Source organism: Saccopteryx bilineata, chromosome 2 (genome assembly GCF_036850765.1).
Source record: "Saccopteryx bilineata isolate mSacBil1 chromosome 2, mSacBil1_pri_phased_curated, whole genome shotgun sequence".
NCBI classification, from domain to species: domain Eukaryota; kingdom Metazoa; phylum Chordata; class Mammalia; order Chiroptera; family Emballonuridae; genus Saccopteryx; species Saccopteryx bilineata.
Genome location: NC_089491.1, coordinates 296620435 through 296637216, shown reverse-complemented (window position 1 = coordinate 296637216; position 16782 = coordinate 296620435). Strand labels below are relative to the sequence as shown.

Genomic DNA, 16782 nt, shown 5'->3' with positions numbered 1-16782 from the left:
CCTAGCCGGTTGGCTCGGTAGAGCGTCGGCCTGGCATGCATGAGTCCTGGGTTCGATTTCCAGCCAGGGCACACAGGAGAAGCGCCCATCTGCTTCTCTACCCCTCCCCCTCTCCTTCCTCCCTGTCTCTCTCTCCCCCACCCACAGCCAAGACTCCATTGGAGCAAAGTTGGCCCCGGGCGCTGAGGATAACTCTGTGGCCTCTGCCTCAGGCGCTAGAGTGGCTCTGGTCGCAACAGAGCAACGCCCCAGAGGGGCAGAGCATTGCCCCCTGGTGGGCGTGCCGGGTGGATCCCGGTCAGGCGCATGCAGGAGTTTGTCTGACTGCCTCCCCATTTCCAGCTTCAGAAAAATACAAAAAAAATTTTTAATGGAGAAAGACTATATTTCAGCATAATAAAGGTCAGTCAGATATGACACTGACATCTAACATCATATTCAATGGTGAAAAGCTTTTTCTTTAAAGATCAAGAACATGACAAGAATGTCCACTTTCACTTTTATTGAAGATAATAGTGGAAGTCCTAGCCACATCAATCGGAAAAGAAAAGGCACTCAGATTGCAAAGGAAGAAGTAAAACTATCATTATTTGCAGATGACTCTAATAGAATCCTTAAGAATTCACCAAAAAACTATTAGAATTAAAGTAGCAGGATACAAAAATAATAGAAATTGGCTGCATTATATACATCCATAACTATCAGAAGGAAATTAAGAAAACAATCCCATTTACAATTGCATCAATAAGAATAAAATACCTAGGAATAAATTTCACCAAGGAAGTAAAAGACCTATACTCAGAAAACAGAAATTGAAAAAAGATACAAATAAATGGAAGGATATACTGTGTTCATAGATAGAAGAATTACCGTTAAAATGGCCATACTACCCAAAGCAATCTACAGATTCAAGGTAATCCCTCTCAGAATACCAATGGCATTTTTCACAGAACTAAAACAGTCCCAAAATTTATATACAATTGCAAAGACCCAAATAGGCAAAACAATCTTGAGAGAGGAGTAAAGTTGGAGGTATCACACTGGTATTAAAAATATACTGCAAAGCTATGGTAATTAAAACAGGATGTACAGGCATAAAAACAGACACAAGTCAGAGGAACAGGTTAGAGAGCCCAGAAATAAACTCACACCTTAAATTAAGGTCAGTTGATCTATAACAAAGGAGGCAAGAATATGCAATGGAGTGATGCCATTATCTTCAATAAATGATATTGGGAAAACTGGAAAGACACATACAAAAGAATGAAACGAGGTCACTTTACACCATAAACAAGAATAAACTCAAAATGGATTAAAGGTTTAAAGCCAAGACCCAAAACCATAAAACTTCTACAAGAAAACATTGGAGTAAGCCATATGACATTGCTTAGTAGGATTTTTCTTATATGTTCCCTTTTGCAAGAGAAACAAAATAAAAGGAACCACATACAGTGGGTCCTCAGGTTACACATTTCGAGTGTATGACGCTCACTCCCATAAAAACTTAAAAAATTGAGATGTGTTTCGGTTTATGCTGTTAGTATCGTATTACAGACTTTGTGGGCAAACTAGTTTGGTTGCGCACAGCAGAATAAGCAGTAACGTGGCATATGAGTGAGGGGGTTGGCGCCCCCCAGTATGCTTACCTACACCATTTTGGACTGTCAAAAGTGCAAATGTTGCGTTTGTGTTAAGGCCAGGGTGTGTTTGGACTTACACCAAACCTCGGGTTATGTCACTGTAACGTTAACCCGAGGACCCACTGTATATCAAACTAAAAAGTTTTTGCACAGCAAAGGAAAGAAAATGAAAAGATCACCTACTGAATTGAAGATACTTGCCAGTGGTACATCCAATAAGGGGTTAATATGTAAGAAACTCATACAATTTAACACGAAAGGAAACCCGAGTATAAAATGGGCTGAAGACTTGAATAGAAATTTTCCAAAGAGCACAGATGGCCAACAGACATAGGAAAACATGCTCAACATCAGAGAAATGCAAATTAAAACCACAATGAGATACCACTTCACACCTGTCAGAGAGCTATCATCAATAAATCAACAACCAAGTGTTGCAGAGGATGTGATATGGAGAAAAGGGGACCCTGGTGCTACTGGTGGAATTGTAAATTAGTGCAGCCACTATGGAAAACAGTATGGAGTATCCCCCCAAAATTAAAAACAGAACTGTATGACCCAGCAATTCCACTTTGGTATTTATCTGGAGAAATCCAAAATATTCAAAAAGATATATGCGCCCCTATGTTCACTGTGGCATTATTTGTAATAGCAAAGATACAGAAGCAACCTTAGTAGCCATTGATGGATAGAAAAACATGGTCTATACAATGGAATATTACACAGCCATAAAAAAGAATGAAGTCTTACCATTTGTGTAACATGAATGGACCTAGAGATTATGCTAAGTGAATTGTGACAGAGAAGAACAAATATCATTTGATTTCCTGTATATCTGGACTCTAAAAAAATAAATGAACAAATAGTTTCATAGATTCAGAGAACAAATTGATGGTTGCCAGATGGAAGGGTGGTTGGGAGGAGGGATGAGTGAAAAAAGTGAAGGCATTAAGAAGTACAGTTGGCACTTATAAAAACAGTAAGGGTGTAAAGTACAGCATAGGAAATACAGTCAATAATATTGTCATACCCATGTACGGTGTCAGATGGGTACTAGATTTATCGGGGTGACGACTTCAGAAATGTCTAATCACTATTTTGTACACCTGAAACTAATACAATACTGTGTATCAACTGTAATAATTAAATTTTTTTTTCAATTTATTTTGTCAACCACAAATCAACAACAATATAGTGGGTATGGCGGGGTTAGAGACAATATGTAGACAGAGCAAGCAAGTAGTAACTTTTATTTGGTTCAGGAGAGGCACAGATGGAGGACAGACTGACAAGGAGCAGTTAGGAGCTTCAGGTAATTGTCCTCCAACTCCTTACCAGGATTTAAATGAAATGTGGACAGTGTGTTTTCTAGCAAATTGCCCAACAACGTGTTCTTCAGGTTCTGAGTAAAATTTTGCTTTATCTACAGAGAGAAAAAGAAGGAATTGGAACGTGAAGAATTATGGAAAAAACTAGAGGAGCTAAAACTAAAGAAAGCTCTGGAGAGGCAGAACAGCGCTTACAACATGCACAGCCTTCTCAGCAACGCAAGCGGCGAGTAGAGCGCCCGCAGCTGTGCTGGACAGGCACCGTTTTGTACACTTTTTTGAAATATGTAAAAATTATGAAACAAACCTCATCAGTATAATTAAAAGGCCAATTTTTTTCTGGCAACTGTAAATGAAAACTATATGGACGAAACATAGCTCTGTGCTATATCATGGCCACAATATATAGTAACGTGTCTAATCATTGATTTGTGTCACTTCTGAAGTTTCACAGAAATGAACTTTATCATCTATAATAAGAGTGAGATAATTATGGGAGTGGTAAGAATTATGACTTGAATTCTTTGATTGTGTTGCACATAGATATAGTGTCTGCTCTGTATATTTTTCCCGTTTATAATGTGCTTTTCACATTGCTGCAGACCTTAGTGACATCCTAGGAAAAAGAGTATTTCCTAAAATAAAACTAAGGTATAACCTTTACCCTTCCCTCTCAGAAATACGATGGGGGAATTAACCTGCCCTTAGCCTTCTTTCATTGGAGATATTACTGTACTCTGGAATTTGAGCAAAAACTTAAATCTCCAGGCTTTTTAAAGCACAAAATATAAACACAAGCTGGGAAAGTAAACCAAATTCTTCAGACTGTTCCTCACAATATCCCCCTTCCTCTGCAACTGCCCAGTGAGGAACACATGAATAGAGGCGGCGCAGGGGACACTCAGCCTGCCTCTCAATCCATTCCTCTGCCCCTCCCGCCCCCCAAAGGCTGAAGGCAGGGCCCTTCCAGTCCTCACCACCTGCCCCTCCAGTCCCTGACGGGGATGGAGGCTTTGAGTCCCACAGTGTAGGGACAGAGTGCTCAGTGTCACTGCCTGGCTTTATTTAAAGGAAATGCAGTAGGCTTCTTCTGTTGAGTGCTGAGACAGCTGACTATAGAGAAGTCTTGTATGTTTTTACTTGGTCAAGTATTTCTAACAAATTTTGTTATCAGAGTACCATTCCAATCTCTTACCTTGCAGTTGTGTGGAGAACTGTTTTGTAATGAAAGATCTTCATTGGGGGATTGAGCAGCATTTAATAAAGTCTATGTTTGTATTTTGCCTTATGTCGTCGCTGCTTTCTTCAGCTGTTTAGGCATCGATGCTGACCCCCTTTACATATATATGACACAGAACACACATGTATTTAGAAATCTTGAAGGCAAGTTATGGCATTGAATTCCAACTAAAACAGAACATTGTGCTAAATTGAGTGTTCTGGCCTTTTACTAAAGTATATCTGTTTTACAGAGTATCTGCATAAAATTGTAAGTTCTGGGTTTACCTTACATGTTACAGACCTAGGAGGAAACCTCAGGACCTGTAGGAGCAGCAGTTTTTGTGAGGAGCAGGGGAGACTGTAGCAGTCAGAAGTTGGGCATCGTCAAGTTTTCAACGACAATGTCTGATTCCACCCTTGCAAACCATGAAAACCTCCAGCACGTTCTGCACCTGTTCCTAGGTCCCTGTGAAAGCCCTCCTCTCACTGCCTGCAGCTCCCCGAGCCCCTTCCCTCTCAGGGCAGGACACCCATTTTACCGTGTCCCCAAGTCCTTACCTCCGCAGTCCAGATCAAGGTGTTCCCGCCAGGTCCTCCCTGTGAACCCCAGGCCAGCTGGGGCGGCACAGGTAGGAGGGCAAGCCTGCTGCGGGCAGGAGAGCAAGCTCCCGCCCTTCCCGAGGGCGAAGGGAGGTGTAAGGGTCCGTTCTGTGGAAGGTTTAGGCACACACATCTTTCACTGAACAGAAGCCAGGCTGCAGCTAATAACTGCTAGTTTTCTTTTTGGTGAGCTAAAAATGCTCACTTCCTAATTACCTACTTACTCACAAGCACAAGTAAGAGGTCTCAACTCTCCACAATATAGAAAGTGCAGTTTTAGGCTGCTCATTGGAGCAAGTTTTATTAGACATTTAAGAAATATTGAGTGATATTAAAGAGGTGTGTCATCTTCAGAGATAGTTTCAAAGTATATACCTGTCTCTCAGTACTGCTGATGTATGTTTTATCCCTGGCTCAGCATTTGCCCTGCAGCAGAGACGAGGCCTAGGCTACAGTTTGAATCTGCGTGCTTAGGGTACAGAAAAGTAGCAAGAATATTTCTTTACAAGTTTATTTGTAAAAATTCAAGCAAAAAACAGCTTTTGCTCTTAAGTTCGACACAAAATGCTACCAAGTCCTCTCTGATGTAAAGAACATGTAAATAATTTAAAACCCTGGAAACAAAACATATACCCTTCAATCTGCCTATGGCTACCATGTGAAAAATTCTCAGACGGTGGCTTGGTCAAGTTAACAGCTCTTCATGGGGCTTGAGTCATCCTTCTTCCTGCCCACCCTGCTCTTCCTGGCGGTCAGGATCTACCTCGGGAGTCCAGATCCATCATCCCAGGAGTCCCGGCTCTCACTGCCTTTCACTTGTAGGCCACAGAATGAAAGGGCACTCGTACCTACTGATTTAGCAGATATTCATACTGGCACACCGATTCCTTTTGAATTAGCCTAACTTTTATTTACCTGTTAATGAAATCATCAAAATACACTGGATAGACACCTACTCTGTACATTTGTGCTAGTGCTTTTGTGTTAATCACTCTAAGCTCTTATACCTCATCAACAGAAACTAACCAGACAGGCAGGTGGCTAGTCAGTCCACAGGAAATCTCATTACTAGATTGCAGTAGCTTTAAAAGCCTCCTTTAACATTTAAAAAATGAGAAAGCTTGTCAGAAACAGGACAATGTAAATGACAGATGATACTGGGCACAAGGGTGTGTTTGCCTTTGTGTCAAGTGCGGAGGTTTCAAAGCGTGACCCACACATCTGTCTAGATACACTCTCCCATCCACGTTAAAAACCTCAGGGGAAAAGCCCCAGGTGACTAGCAGAGCCTTCATAACCTGCTATCGCTGAACTAGACACACCAGACCAAACAGGACAGGCGGCTCTGACAAGCCGTCAGACTAGATACATATCTAATTCCATCTTCCACAAACCCTACTCATGGCATAGTCAAAAACTGTTCATTAATAATTTAAGTACTTAAATAACTTCCAGGTTATCCACTGGGTCTGTTCCATTAGGCTGGTCCTCCCAGCAGGGCCCATTTCCGCAGGTCGGTTCAGGAGTGCTTATGGCTCAGTTCTTCAAGTGGAAGTGATGAGAACTTCCGTTAACGTGGGCGGTTCTAGGAACACGGTCTCTTCAGCTTATGTGGTTCGTTGCCTGACCTCTTTTTTTGAGGTATCTCTTCCTAATTTTGATCATCCACTTCACACTCAGTTTGGCAAACTCAGCTGCTTTAAATAGTGCCAAGAAGGCCCCACAGAGAAGAGCGATTGTGTTCCAAGGATTGGCAGTGATTATCTGTAAAACAGAACCAGCTCAAGTTTATTAGTTTGATTCAGTTTTGATTCCTTGGTCATACTGGTATCATGGGGGCAACAAAAACACCTGGGTTCTAAAATGGTCGTCCTCTCCACTTCATTCATACTTGAAGCCCTCCCTACAATAAAGTGATTCGGAAAGAAAAAATTGTTTCTGAAAATAGCTCTGTGCAAAGAAGATGCTCAGTACTGAGCTTTAAATTTTTGGCCCACAACAGGTGACCCTGCTTTAAGACAAATTTCTCCAACCACCTCGTATGAAGGATGAAAGGCAGCTCCCGTTTTCTTCCCATCTCAGAGTGACCTACATGCCTCCTCCCATCCAGCCCAACGGCTGTCCTTCCCCTGTCACCTCGTGGACCCCCACCTCCAGGCTGCCCGGCCCCTCCGCGCATGTTCGCCTCCTACCTAGAGCCAGTAACCCTACAAGGCTCCTCAGAGCCTTTCTCTGGCCGCTAAGCCAAACCCTGGCTCGACCAGCGGTATTATCCCACTGTCTCCGTGGGCGGTTACTGTCTGGAATTAGTCACTTGACAGCTACAGACGGCCCCTCACTAAATGTTACACTCTCCAAGGCCAACGTCCTATCTTGAATTTCCAAGTTCCCCAATCATGGTAAACAGAACACTTTTAAGCCCTAGTTCAGCAGGGTGACCTTAGTCTGAGCCTCAGGGCTCACCTGTGGAAAATGGTTCTATCACCCGCTCTCTAGGACTGTCATGAAGCTGAGTGACAACGCAAGGCAGGCCTTGTACACTGGCCCATAACAGACACCTCTTCTTGAATACAGTAGGGTGAAAAATGTCTGGTCACATGATTGCCATGTCGAGTCCCTACTCTGTAAGCCTGTGTCAGTCCGCGATTAACAGTGATGGTGGGTAACAATGGAGCACATCCGGGTCACAGAGACACTCCCTGTATAAGTCTCAGCTCTAAAACATCTTCCCCTAAGCCATGACCATGTCGGGATGCTGTGTGATGCTCTGGACGCCCATTGGTGTTATCTGGGACTTAGTTGCCCTGGTGGACGGTATCTCATGAATGTTCCTTTAACAAAGCTGTGTCATTATTCTTCCCCATCAAGACTGTTGGTCTGAAATTTTGGCATTGGTACATTTTTTTTATCTGTACCTTTCTACTCTCACTTATCACAAATAAGTTCTTACCCTACAGAGAACCATTGGAAAAGAATGGTTTCCCAACAGCAGTAATCTAGATGTTCGCTTAATGCTTTCTACTCAGCTCAATTAATATTACCACTAAGCACGTCCTCTGTACTGAGCACTGTGCATCAGAGAGATGATGAGCAAAAGATGAAGTCCCCACCTTCCCAGGGTCAGAGTCTAGTGATGAAGACAAGATCAATTCAACACACACGCTCCAGGACACAAATGTCATAAACACAAAGGATCAGCTGTGATCTGTGCCAGGAAGGAACATGACAGTCTGCAAGGACGCGCCTGTCCTGGGTGTGGGCTCACACAGTCAGTCAATACTCACATCTTGCACTTTCTGGATGAAGGGATCTTTCCATTCAAACACCACGAAAAACAACTGAGCACTTTTTTCAGCAGCTGGCCTCTGGTCAATGTAGTTAACCACACTTGTCTAGGAAACAGAGGAGAGAAAGCAGTGTCACCTGGCCTGGGCCTCAGAGAAGGAAAGCATAGTTGTGGACTCTCTGTCCTCACATCGTCTTGGGAGAGAGACCATCTACACAACGTCCTGAAACTGGTACCAGAGCCCAGGCCTTACCTCAATTCCCTGGGGAAATAGGATCTGGGATGTACAATAGGTGTTTTAGATCATCACTGATTAAACCGTATTCAAAGATTCACCATTAAAAGTCATAAAAAATCCTAAATTTCAAAATACCAAATCTTAAGAGCTGAGTATTTCGATCTCTGAGTCTACGGGGACAAAGGGCAGCCCCAGGGACTCACAAGGCTGGGCGTCCCTGGGAACAGTCAGTCAGTATGACCCATGGATTGTGTAAGCGTCCTGTGGTGTCGCTGTGAGCAGATGGGCTCCAGGGCAGTAGCCCCGCCCCAGCCTGAAGGGTTGGGATCATCTGAACTCAGCCTCTACACTGCCTTCTATAAAACAGGGACAAAGTGCCTATCCCACTGAGGGTGTGACACTCAAGTGAAGCGATATATAGTATATGAAAGGATCTTAAACCTTAAAACACAATATAGAAACATTTAAAATTTTGAGTCTGTATCCCCTGCCAAAGGATTCCAATGGAGACACTAATACAAAGCACATTAATCATTCTGAAATGTACAGGCTGGCCAGGGCCTGGGCCCTGTGGGTTCCGATCACAGCTAGGGCTCAGCAGAGCCTGGGTGGACCGGGGCTGCACCCCACTCTGAGGGGAGCCACGGAAGCTCCCTTCCCAGCTGGTGGGGGCCAGACAAGAAAGGGCTTGGCATTCTTGGAGAAAAGTGTGGAATAAAAATTCAGGAAATGCAGTTACCTTACAAATAGGAATAACTGAAGGACCTATGCCACGGGGGCTGTTACATCGAAGGCAGAAAGAAAGCTTGTCCCCTTGAAGAAACCTGGCTCTGCACACGTCCACAAGCTCCATCTGGCCAGTGACAGTCCTGTTGGCCGGAGTGGGTCCTCCTACTCCAACTCGGCCCCTTCCTAAGGCTGCCCCTCGGAGCCCAGCCCACAGGGCACCCCTGGGAGGAGGGTCCCCTGGCTGCCTCTGCAGGGCCCCAGTCACCGACACATGGGGTGGCCAGCTCTGGGTGTGTGGCTTCAGGCAGGAGAGAGCCACTGCCCCAGTGGAGGCCACATGGGCTGGGGTGCAGCCTTGCTTTTGGTGGCCACTGACAAACAGCCCTGTCCCATCCCCTGCTCCCCAGTGTCCCGCCTTCTCCTCTCAGTTCCCATAAAAACTTCTGAGCAGGCCTGACCAGGCAGTGGCGCAGTGGATAGAGCATCGGACTGGGATGTGGAGGACCCAGGTTCGAGACCCTGAGGTCACCAGCTTGAGCGCAGGCTCATCGGGTTTGAGCAAAAGCTCACCAGCTTGAGCCCAAGGTCGCTGGCTCGAGCAAGGGGTCACCCGGTCTACTGTAGCCCCACGGTCAAGGCACATATGAGAAATTAATCAATGAACAACTAAGTAACTGCAATGAAGAATTGATGTTTCTCATCTCTCTCCCTTCCTGTCTGTCCCTATCTGTCCCTCTCTTGACTCTCTCTGCCACAAAAGAAAAAAAAAAACACTTCTGAGCAGGCACCCAACATACTTATAACTCCATTCAGAAGTGATGTAACACGACTAGTACAGTTCTATTGTTACATGCATTATAAAACATTGAAAAATAGAGGATCTTGCTCCCTTGAATGTTGTCAGTTTGACTCAAACTTGTAAGAATTTTTTGAAAAAGTACAAAAAGATAGTTAGCATTTTACTGTGTCCCACCCAGTGCGTCATCCAGCCCACGACACTCAGAGGCCACTGTATCTGGTCTCTCCTCTGCAAAACCCCCATCTTTTAGATGGCCGCCAGCCCCTCATTGCGCAGGGGCGGACACAGAGCTAAGAACACGGTCAGGTGTCAGCGCAGGGGTCATTGCACCCCGTGTGGTCTGCAAGGACCGGCTGTACCAGAGGGAGGGGGCCTGGCACAGGTGCCAGCAGAACCCGTGAACTCCTGCGACGGGCCCACTCTCAGCAGCCGAAGCCCGTGAGGCCCGCTCCCCTGCGAAGCCCCCACCCCCACCCAGGCTGATGTCACTGGCAGCTGAAGCGGACCAGCGCCACCCACCTCCTGCCGGAACTCCACTGCTTCCCGCCCGTCTTCCTTGGTCTCCACCAGGGACATCTTGACCCAGGTGCGGAAGCCCCCGGAGAACTTCCAGCTGGAATAGGCGCTCTCACAGGCCTGCATGAAGCGCACCCTGTCTGAGCTGGAGGACAGAGAAGAGAGGTCCAAGTTCGTGAGGTCTGACGGCAGGGTGCAAGCACACCGACTTCTGTGCGGGCATCGCCAGACACTTCCCACCCCACCTCCTCCGAGCTCTGCGTCCTGTTCCACAGGGAGAGGGAGCAGCCACCACCTCAGCCAGCTGCCCGATCCCTGAAGTCCCCAGGGGAGGATGCCTTCCTCCAGGCTCCTCAGACAACTCGGACTTGAGCCGTCCTGAGGTACCCTCCCCGGCCTGTCTGCCTCCCGGCCCCCACCCCACACCCCCGCCTAGGGCAGGGCTGGAACAAGACAGAGTGGACACAGTCCCCTGGGGACACCGAAGAGCCACCTGTGCAGGAACTCCTGGAAGGAGGAGAAGAGGAGGTAGTCAATGGCACTGAAGTCCTCGCTGCTCTCATTCAGGCGAAACTGGAGGAAGACCAGCTCCCGTTTCTTCACCTCCCGGGGCCCCCGCACGATCAGGGCGGACTTCTGTAGACACAAAGAGGACTCGGAGTTGCGGGCTGCACCGGACCCGCAGGCCCACAGACACCGGAGACTAGGCCTGGGAAGCCCGCAGCGGCCCCAGTCACCAGCGGCCACACCCTCCCATGCTGCCAGGGCCGAGCTCAGCACAACACGTCCTCTGTCCACTCCCCTCACTGCTGGCCGCACTATGGAAGCTCTTTACTGAGAAATCAACTTCCATCTGCTATGTGCACAAGTGTTTTCTTCCAGTCGCTTTCCTGTTAACTCTTTTCAGAATGTCATTTGTTTTATGAAGCTCTAAATCTGATGTCGTGAAATCTATAAACCATTTTTTATGGCTCTGGGTTTTCCTAGCTAAGGAAAACCAGAATTATAGCAATATTTCCCTATGTAGCTTTAGAGTAGCTTTTAAAAATCTTTTTTACATTTAGAGACAACTTTGTATATGGTGTGAAACAGGGACCTAATCCCAGTCCCCCCACACTGGGATGCAGGTTTGGTCACTCTGGGTTACGCTGGGACATGGGACCAGGCAGGTCCCCGCCTGTCACTGCCCCCACCCCACCCCAGCAGGCCGTTTGGCTGTTTCTGTACACGTGCTCTTCTAAAGCACTTTAAAACTGCCTTAAGTTCTTAAATCAACTGGGACTTTTAACTGATGCTGGATAGATTAATTTGGGGAAAATATGTCTTTACATCAACTTTTACAAATGCTCTAGATACTGAAAGAGGGACCCCACACCCGCTGCAGACCTAGGGTGCTACTTAACCGCCCCCCTTACTTTGTCTGCGACCTGTGGCTCCTGAGAGGTGCTACACATGCTCTAAGGTGATGGTGGTTTTTACTTCTAACAGTTTTTGCCTAAAATACACAATTGGTACACTGTTTTGCAGATAAAGATAGATTTATGACTGTTAAATCTTCTCAGCGGAGACTGGTGGAGCTGAACCTCTTCTCCACATTAAGCATCCCTGCTTTAACCCTTTGCACCTGAAATTCCTTCTGACTGAGGTTCGTGTTGTCATTCCACTGCTGGTTATCGCTGCACTGACCCCAGGGATCTCCGTCTATTTATTCCCAACCTCTCCATGACGTGTTCAGTGGCAGCAGAGAATGCTAACTGTCCCCAGTTGCTTAGCTACTTCCTCCTGCAGAGCTAGAGCCGCTTCCCCAATCCCAGATTTTAGCAGAGCACAGTCGCCCTGGGGGACCCCCATTTCTGGCCCTGGACGCGGCCACGTGATGAAGTTCCTGGAACGTGCAGTGACTCATGCCTCTCGTCGGGCGTCACGCCCTCCACCTCGCACCTCCTGGGAGCCGGCGTGTGCACACAGGCTGCGAGCCAGTGCTGACCGCAAGGACCGGGACAACGTCCAGGGGATGGCGGAGTGCCAGACACCTGCACGCCTAGACTGTCCCCAGAGAAAGAAACAGACTTCTCTCTGGCCTCAGCCACCGTATTTGCTTGGGTGTTTCTGTACACAGCTCAGCCTCGTCTCGGAGAAGGGCCTAGGGTGTTTTCTGGAACTGGAGCGCCATGGTAACCACCACCTCCAGGAAGGAGGCATCAGCTCCACAGCCGCGCTGGAATACGGCAGGTGGCGAGGAAACACACTGGGCCTGCAAACTGGAGGCCGTGACCCTCACTGTCCCAGAGCAATGCGCCTGGTAAACACAGACTAGGTTATAATGAGGGCAGGAGCAGGAGACTAGAAAACAAGGCGAATCTGAAGGCTGACAAAGTAGAGCCAAATGAGACACTTGGTCGGACTCGACAGGACGCAAGCAGCCAGAAGCCTACACGTTTTGGAGAGTGTCTCACTGCAAAGATGTGGGGGCAGAAGGGCAATGACAAGCCCACCACGCCGTCCAGGACTGTCCAGTCCACACCTCCACCCCTGCAGCAGGAAGTGGGTCCCAGAGCTGTGTGACCCGGGGAGGCCACATCTCTAATGTCCACTCCAGATACAGCCGGACGACCACAGCCAGGGCAGCTGCTGCACTTCCCAGTCTCCCCTTTCCCGGGGTGGGGGTGGGGGGGCTGCTGCGCAGGGTGCAGGCTGGGCAGGCGGGGTCTGGCAGCAGCTGAGCTGCGGACACCTGGGCTCCAGTTGGCACCTGTTCCCAGGGAAGGAACAGGTTTTTAGCTCTTCATAAAAAATTTGTTTTTAAAATCATTCTCCTATTCATTTAAATTAGCTTCAGTTTCCCTGTTCGAGAGTCTGTTCTGTTTGTTCCTCCTGGTCCTTTCATGTTTTGAGTTTCCTGTAAATGTTCAGTGCCCCCGCGTTCTGCAGTCTCATGGTCAGGGCCTAGTACAGTTGGGGGTGTGGGCGTCTTCCTACCTGGCTCTCTGACAGGCTGGCCCTGGTCTGGGGCCGACTGCAAGGCACAGCGGGCAGGGACACCAGCAGGTGACACTCCCCCGAGTTCTATCCCCGAAGGGGCTCCTTCCCCATCGTTCTCTCCCCCTCCCACTGAGGAGGTCAGGGCCCAGTCCCTTCTACTCCAGTCCTCTGCTGCCCCATATACAAGCAGGGAACCCCCAGAGCCTGTGCAGACAGTGGCCCCAGGGCCTTTTACCCAGAAGCAAGCACTGCCCCAGCAGCTCTGCTTGCCCCGGGGAGCCGGGTCAGGAGGCCCAGCCAACCCCGATCATCACCCCACACCTGCCCGGGGCAGTGGGCTCCTTGGGGGAGCTGGCGGCCTGGAGCAGCGGGAGGGAACCCCCTCCATGGTGCTGCTCCGGCACCGGCTTGGGGACGGTTTCCCCGTCTGACCAATTTGCTGTTTGTGTTTCACGCCTACCCTCAAAATGTCTGGTCAACCAGTGATGCCCCTTCTTGGTTCTCAGGGCAACTGTGGATATTTTATTCTATCTTTTATAGAAGTAGGGGTCATCTCAGCAGGATTTTGGGAGGAAGCCTAGGATAATACTAACACAATTCACCTTAAGAGCCACTCAGAGCTCCCTGTCACCCCGAAGAGCAAGCCCCGCCCCGCAGCCTGCTTCTCTCCCGGCCACTGCTCTGTCCACAGCGCCACCTCCCGCCGCGCGGGCACCGGACCCTCAGACACAGCAGCTCGGGTAACTGCCCGGAGCACCAGCCCAGTGCACGCGCTCCCCGTCGTCTGGGCGCAGAGCCCTCTGCCCGGATAGCCCTTCCTTCCTCTCTCTGATCTGGGAAACTCAACTCAACCTGTTCAGTCCTTTCTGCAACAAGGATACGGGATGCAAAGGGAAGATGTGAAAAAATACAGAATCCCCTTCCTGCCTTCACCAGCCGCTCTTCCGCTGAGCTGTGTGGCTGCGTGTGACCGCAGGGCCAGGACCGTGGTCCCTGCTCCCAGACCTGCACTCCTGCTTTACGACGCTCATTTCAAACACAGATTCCCAGGCCTCACCTCCTGTGATCAGCCCCGCACAGAACCTGGGAATTGACATTATCAACAAATACTCTGGCAATTCCTTTGAGGTCAGGTAGGGGACCTGCTCCCAGACACACCAGCCCCACTCGGCAGCCTGTCTTTGTCCCGCCTAGAACAGGACCTTATCTGATGTAGGGAGTCCCCAGGGGCCACTATGACTAGGCTGTAGGCCTCACTGCCCTCCCTGAGTGCAGGTGAGCCAGCCACGAACACAACCCACTCAGAACAGCCAAAGACACATGGAGGCCGCCCAGTAGAGAGAAGACTGGGCCCCCGGTGTGTGGGTCCAGGGCACGCTGCCCAGGCCCAGAGGGGACCTACCAGGGTCTGGTTGGAGAAGGGGTCCGTGTAGTTGATCCTCTGGGTGGTGCAGTTCATGTCCCCGGGCTGGCCCGGGCTTCTCAGAGGAGGAATGACCTCATAATGGTGCTTACAACTGAGCAGCTGGGCCTGACCGGGGTACAGGGCAATACCTGGGGGCACAAGGGGAAAGCACAGGTCAAAGGGCACAGCCCCAACCACATCCCTACAGTCACCACACACACTTTCACACCCACCAGCAACCTAACTAAACTCAGGACTCCTGGCGACTGCAGAGGAGGGAAGAGAAACGGGTTGCCGAGGTGGGACGCCATCTCCCCGGCCCCTAGAGGCCCTGCTCTAATAAGGACACAGCGCTCCTCCCAGAGCCCCTTCCCAGGTTTGTTATGCGATGCTGCCCCCACACGCCTGCACCAGACCCCGCCCTGTGCACTGAGGGCCTTCGGGATGCAGCCAGTCCCCTGGGACCAGCACCCACCTGCCGTCACTGGGGGGCCCAGCCGTGGCTTCCCCAGATCTCACGCTCTCATCGCCTGCTCTGCCTGGAGCTCCAAGTGTGCACGTCTCCCCCTAACAGCCTCTCCCTCGGCCCCGCCCAGCTCCTCGTTCGGGCTCCGCTGCTGGGCGCTATTCCAGTGCAGCGGCGGAAACGGCGGAGCAGCGCAGGGCCTCGGCCCAGGTGGGGCTCAGGGACCAGGAGACCAGAAGCAAGTAACTCACAGAGGGCAGAGCAGGCACAGAGGAGGGCAGCAGGCACAAGACGGGCAGACAGGCCAGGAGCATGACCTGCACGCCTGTTAAGAATCTCCAGGCAGCAAGGACCTGGGCCAGGCTCTGCCCTGTGAGCAGGCCAGCGGAGGGTCCCTGGGCGTCCTGCTGCACAGCCTGAGCACACAGAGCTCATGCCTCCACAGCCAGGCCCAGGCTCCCAGAACCCAGGGCCAGCACCCTGCCCTGTAGCAGAGATGATGCCCCACTCGGGGACTGGCCCGTGCTGGGGCGGAGGCGAGGACGGCGTGGCAGGCAGGGCCCCACCCTCCTCTGTGCAGAGCGCCCTGCCCTTCCCGCCTCTGAGTGGCCACTCCAGGCTCTCTGCGATGGGGGGGTGCCCCACACCCAGGCTGAGCTCAGGCTCCTCCCGTCATGCCCCACTCCAGTGGCAGTGCCAGCTCAGGGAGCATTTGCAAATGGTGCCCAGACCTGGGCCCTGAGACCTGCCCTAGCGGGCTCTACCTGGGGCATCATAGCGATCCACCTCCTTGTAAGACACCGACATGACGGGGTGCTTGAGCTTCTCTCGGAAGTCCGTGATGGTCTGGTACACCAGGAAGACGGCCACGGCCATGAGCAGCAGGTAGATGAGGATGAGCAGCACGGAGAAGACGTTCTTCAGGCAGGCCTTGCTGACGCGGATGCTGCTGGCCGCAGACTCGCTGTCGAGGACTGAGGACAGCAGCAAAGCGTGGCCCTGAGTGCAGAGGCAGGTGCGGCCCAGGAGGTGGGCGACCCCCAGGCCCCTCCCTTGCTTTACCGAGGAGGCAAGGTCACTGCATACCAGATCTGCCCGCCTCACCTCCACCCGCAAACCATAATACAGGGCCCCTATCTACACTGACTACTCATAGACTTATCAGGAAGGGGACCCTGAAGGGAAGGAGGGACAGACAGTTGCATTCCAACGAGGGAGCCTGTGCCAACCTACCTCTCAGGCCTTAGCCCCCCCCCCTCACCTCCCACCTCCCAGCTCCGGCTGTGCTGAGTGGCCTTCTGCCCCTCCAGCGTGCCTGCACCCTGAAGCCTGGCCGGAGCCCTTCTCCTGCAAGCTGGTCCTGACTCACCCTTCAGGTTTCGGTTTAGAAAGGCGTGCCCCCGAGGAAGCCTGTCCTGACCCCTAACGTTATTTGGGCACGCCTTCCCAGCGCTCCCAGGCATCCATTTGCGCCCTGTCATCACTCTGCAAGGTCACTGTCTACATGTTTTTTGATCCCCCTAGGCTTTCAGCTCCGTGACAGCAGGGCCACAGGCCAGTTTTGTCCACACT

General features: G+C 50.2%; 2 protein-coding genes across 7 annotated transcripts in view; one reads left to right on the top strand and one right to left on the bottom strand.

The window, feature by feature from the left end:
- The window catches only part of PPP2R5A (protein phosphatase 2 regulatory subunit B'alpha), a 61726-nt gene extending 57470 nt beyond the window's left edge, over nt 1-4256 (top strand). The window contains exon 13 of the mRNA XM_066261412.1: nt 3070-4256. Within this exon, the coding sequence (XP_066117509.1) occupies nt 3070-3202 (133 nt within the window). The 3' untranslated portion in view covers nt 3203-4256. The remainder of the gene's footprint in view (nt 1-3069) is intronic.
- Nucleotides 4257-5063: 807 nt separating this feature from the next.
- PACC1 (proton activated chloride channel 1) overlaps nt 5064-16782 on the bottom strand; it is a 180968-nt gene continuing 169249 nt past the window's right edge. For 3 of the 6 annotated variants that reach the window (XM_066261408.1, XM_066261407.1, XM_066261406.1), the window contains 6 exons: nt 15975-16209; nt 14742-14893; nt 10851-10993; nt 10361-10502; nt 8074-8181; nt 5064-6553 (listed from right to left, as the gene is read on the bottom strand). In XM_066261408.1, coding sequence (XP_066117505.1) covers nt 6392-6553; nt 8074-8181; nt 10361-10502; nt 10851-10993; nt 14742-14893; nt 15975-16209 — 942 coding nt within the window. In that variant the 3' untranslated portion in view covers nt 5064-6391. The remainder of the gene's footprint in view (nt 6554-8073; nt 8182-10360; nt 10503-10850; nt 10994-14741; nt 14894-15974; nt 16210-16782) is intronic. The other 3 variants (XM_066261410.1, XM_066261405.1, XM_066261411.1) reach the window with 1 other exon arrangement.